At 40.4% G+C, this 4,934-nt stretch overlaps 1 protein-coding gene across 1 annotated transcript in view; it reads left to right on the forward strand.

Moving 5' to 3' along the window:
* The first annotated feature begins 11 nt into the window (after positions 1–11).
* The window catches only part of RRAGC (Ras related GTP binding C), a 23,017-nt gene continuing 18,094 nt past the window's right edge, over positions 12–4,934 (forward strand). Inside the window, exons 1-3 of the mRNA XM_003798999.3 lie at positions 12–300; positions 1,982–2,185; positions 3,191–3,390. Of these exons, the coding sequence (XP_003799047.1) occupies positions 64–300; positions 1,982–2,185; positions 3,191–3,390 (641 nt within the window). The 5' untranslated portion in view covers positions 12–63. The remainder of the gene's footprint in view (positions 301–1,981; positions 2,186–3,190; positions 3,391–4,934) is intronic.

The raw sequence follows: 4,934 nt of genomic DNA on the forward strand, positions 1-4,934 counted from the left end.
TTCCAGGGCCTGGCTTGGCCTGGCCTGGCCTGTCAGGGTGCGGGCGGCGGCGGCTTCAGCACCATGTCCCTGCAGTACGGGGCGGAAGAGACGCCCCTCGCCGGCAGTTACGGCGCGGCTGATTCGTTTCCAAAGGACTTCGGCTACGGCGTGGAGGAGGAGGAAGAGGAGGCGGCAGCGGCGGGCGGCGGGGTTGGGGCGGGGGCCGGCGGTGGCTGTGTCCCGGGGGGAGCTGACAGCTCCAAGCCGAGGATTCTGCTCATGGGGCTCCGACGCAGCGGCAAATCCTCCATCCAGAAGGTAAGTGGGGCCGTTCGGGGCCCTTCCCTCCCCTCCCCCTCCTCCCCGAGGGCTCAGGTGGCCGCGGAGGGGAGGTCCCTGGAGGGTGGCGGCCGGGGTTGGCCTGGAGCTGCGTCCCACTGTACTTTCTCTTCTCTGTGAGCGTGGAGCCGCTGGTGGGGCCAGCGCCAGGACCCTGACCTCTGTGTCCACGCCCAAGTCAGCTGAGGCCGGGTGGGTGGTTGGAGGGAGGCAGGTGTTGAAAGGCACCGCCCAAGACCTCGGTTCCCTGGAACCCAGCCCGTGTGTCTTTTACGAAACTGAGACGTACTCTCCGGTTCTCACTTGGAGAACTTCGCGGACTCGCTCCCGTACCCCCTTTTTTATTTGTTCCTCTCACTTCAGGTGACCTGACTTTGCAGGGATTCCCAGACCAACCCCAGGGAGCAGCGTCAGAAAGAGTTGTGACTAAGGCACTGGGCATTCTAATGCTTGTTCTTGTTACTAGTATAGAGGAAACTTCCCTGTAACATTTTTGGGAATTGGGTACTAATATCTCAACTATTTCAGTACTTGTGGCTTGGTGAGTGTAATTACTGGCAATATTCTCCCGTAGGCTGTGGGTAAAAAATCTGAGATTTTGCAAAAGTTTTGCAGACCCACATCAGTGCATTTGTTTTTACTTTGTCTTGAACAAGTGGAGGGAGGGCTGTATGCTTTTTAAGGGGAAATAGAGGCAAGATTGACTTCCTCCATTACACACACAGTGAGCTAGTAATAAAACTATCACCAGACACCCTGTCTTATCCTTTCTCCCTCTCCACTCTGTTACAGAGATCTATCCAAAGTAAGTTTGTGTATTTTGTAGACGTGTTTTCAAAAAGGAGCCTTCTTCTGAATTTACTGGATACTGTGTTTTATTTAACTTGCTTTTCTCCTCTGCAGTAAAACTTAGGTATATTTATGAAGAGTTTTAGCAAATCTTTAGCAAAAGATTTTAATTCTTTTCACCTGTTACAAAACCTTGGGAATAACTTCATTTTTCTCTTTTAGAAAGTAAGTTAGTTTTATGTTAAGATTGTATGGGTGATGGGTTTTGATTATTGTGGTCCTTAACAGTTGCCTTTACTATTTCTTTTCTCATGGGAGCTGCATTTTCCCTGTCAACTTACACAGCCCCCCGACATTTTTTTTTTTTTTGCAGTTTTTGGTAGAGTTATTTGTCTTTGTTTTATTTCTTCCACAAGACTGCAAAATCAGTGAAAGTAGGGTCCAATCTGTTTCTTTCTTTTTTATTACTGATGCAGGCACTTGAGTAATTTTGAATCAACAAAACTTTTTAAGCTTTGGCTACAAAGCTTTATAATCGGAAAACATATTTTGGCAGAATTAATACAGTTTAACCCACTCCCTAGAAAACAAAAACAAAAACACCAATGTAGGTGAGAGATAGTGCTACTACTGGTACTGTTTATGGTGCGGGGAACAAAGCAGAAAAGTTTTACCTCCAAAGTAGATGTGATAGAAATTAATTTGGTGTTGTCTTTTGTGAGAAATAAAAGGATAGTGACTACCATCACCATTCAGTTTGTACCTCTAAAAACATTTTTGTAGGATCAAATTTTTTATGTTAAACCAGGGAAGTTTTAAATGTAAATTCTGAAGTTGAATAGTCATAAAATTTTCTTGTTTCTTTTAACAGGTGGTGTTTCATAAGATGTCACCCAATGAGACTCTCTTTTTGGAAAGTACCAACAAGATTTATAAAGATGACATTTCCAATAGCTCCTTCGTAAATTTCCAGATATGGGATTTTCCTGGGCAAATGGACTTTTTTGACCCAACCTTTGACTATGAGATGATCTTCAGGGGAACAGGAGCATTGATATATGTCATTGATGCACAGGTAGTCACGAATGATTGTTTACTGCTCTTCTCTGTGCAAAAAGAGGTAGAAACAAAGGAAAATTGTTTATCTTCTTTGCCATATGTTTGCAGCTTATTTCTTTGGCACTGAATTCCCTGGTAGTATAAGAACTGCAGTTGCAGAGGTGCTTTGGGAGCAGGCATGCTGTTTTCCATGTACAGAATGTCAGATGATTAGAAGATGTGATTTATATTCTTAGGTTCTAGTTTTGAGAAGCTGACACTGGCTTTCCACTTTCATTGGTTAATAGCAGATATTGTCGTACTTTATAACCATAGTGACAGCATTCACTAAAAAGATTCCCATCCCATCATATAAAAATATGAGAATTAGAATCAGTAGATTTAGAGCAGTTTCTTCAACTGCTCAAATTGAACTTAGCCCAGCCAGCATTTTTTTGAGGGTCTCGCATGTGGTACACAGTCAGATGAATGGAATATATCCTTATCCTTAAGAAGCTTACTTTTTGTAAGCTTAAGCATTAGTTAGGAATGCTTTCTGAGTGCCAGGCTCTATATAGTGGGTGCTTTTACATATGTGATCTAATTTAGTCTTCATTATAGTGAGATATGTATTGTAATTCCTGTTCAGTATAGTGAGATATGTATTGTAATTCCTGTTTTACAGATAAGTAAACTGAGATCACAAGAGTTTAAGCAACTTGCTTAAAGTTACACATCTGATAAATGGCAGAGCTGGGATTACTTTAAAAAAATCCATTGGGAAGAAATATACATCTCCTTATTCCTTTCTTTATATTATCAGTACTAAAAATAATACAAGCATTAACTTGGTAATTGAATTTTTTAATCTTGAGAAGTTGAAGAGCTATTTAGTGATATAAGTTAATGTATTTGAATGTTTGAATATTTACGAATAATTAGGATATTTTCTGTGTTTGGGGAAAGAGGTGGTTTGAGGCTTTCTTAGCTTGTTGTCCTTTGTAAGATTTCTTTTTAAAAGATATTTTGTTCTGACTTACAGGATGACTACATGGAGGCTTTAACAAGACTTCACATTACTGTTTCTAAAGCCTACAAAGTTAATCCAGACATGAATTTTGAGGTTTTTATTCACAAAGTTGATGGTCTGTCTGATGATCACAAAATAGAAACACAGAGGGACATTCATCAAAGGGCCAATGATGACCTTGCAGATGCTGGGCTAGAAAAACTCCATCTTAGGTAACAACATGTGTGTTTGATACCAGAGCCCTAAACAATGTGTAAATGTATTCCCATCTCTGTCATTACAAACACTGTAGCTATCTGTTACTGGAATGCTCTTTCCTAAATCTGTAATGTTTTTGATTTCTTAGTGGTCGAATGCCAAGCTGTTTTGGGAGCCTGATGTTATTGAGAAGTTACTTTACCCACTTTTTGTGTTTTCCTGGTGATTGAAGTTCTTGTGAAGTGTTGCCATTGGTGCTTTTCCAAGTTCATCTCAAGAGACTGGAGTCAGGCTCTTTCTTCGTGACATAAGTCTACTTTGGGACTCCTTAGTCTTGCCTCAGTGAAAGGAATCACTTGTCACATTTGTTGAAGATTGTAAACATCTGTACGTTGAGTCTTGATAGTATCTTTCTCGGTAATGAAGAGATAGCATTTTCAAGTCTGGATTGACTGATGTATGTTAGGTTTTAAAACACTCTACTTTTATGAAACTCTAAAGTTTGGGTTAGGTTGGTTTAGTCCATTAATTTGCATAATGCTGCCATTAAGAGTAAAGGACTGCTGGTTTATAATTAAATATTGCTAAGTCACTACTAGAGAATAGCTAGTAGGTAGGATTGATTTATGTATTTTCATTCTAAAAGTATATGAAGAATATTTTTGTACATCTTGTTTTTTTGTGATACGGGTAGGAATGAGTATTCAGAAGTACCCAAGAAAGTGTTCTCTTGATGAGATAAGCAGCCTAAAGAGGTAACAAGAGAGAGACTCAAGCATAGTTATTTCTCTGTCTTTGGTCTGTTACAGGTACTTCTGTTGTAGGCTTAAGTCATCCCTCATTTTTACTTCTTAATATTCTGTGGGCCTCAGGCTCTAAAATCTTTTGGTCTTGGTTTTGGAAACCATTGACCTCTATTTACCTGGATTAAATTTTTAAAAAATTTAAAAGTAATTTATGCTTAAAAAGATAAAAATTTAGCAGTGTCTGTAAGAGAAAGTGCCTTTCTATAAAATTCCTCAATCTAATTTTTCTTTCTTTTTTTTTTTTTTTTGCCAGGGCTGGGTTTGAACCCACCACTTCCGGCATATGGGGCCAGCGCTCTACCCTTTTGAGCCATAGGCACACCTCTCAATCTAATTTTTTTAGAATCTGTTAGTGATAGTTTTTACCTAGACTTTAAGCCAGGCTTGTCCTCTGTTCCCCAGTACCCCTAGGGATCCTTCTGGTTCTCTGTACTCCATGTCTGTGTCCCTTTTCAGGGTATCTCACCACAGTGGTTTGGTCCTCCTTTTCCCAATATCATATGGGGCCCTAGGCCTTGTAAATGTCAGTAGAATTTGACATTAACTGTCTATCTATTATTCCCAGCCTGTGGATGAAGGTGTATTTGATTTCTGCTTTGTGGAAACTCACCTTACTGAAGTTCCTGTGCGTTGCTGATTCTCCCTGTCACATCTTCCTCCAGACCTCATAGGCCTGCAGGATCTTCTCACTTCACTAAACTGTTTGCCTAAAGGAGACACTAAAATATTCCTTTCTTTTTTTTTTTTTTTTT

The sequence above is a fragment of the Otolemur garnettii genome, unplaced genomic scaffold, assembly GCF_000181295.1.
Source record: "Otolemur garnettii isolate 467f Iridium unplaced genomic scaffold, OtoGar3 scaffold00144, whole genome shotgun sequence".
Taxonomy (NCBI): Eukaryota; Metazoa; Chordata; class Mammalia; order Primates; family Galagidae; genus Otolemur; species Otolemur garnettii.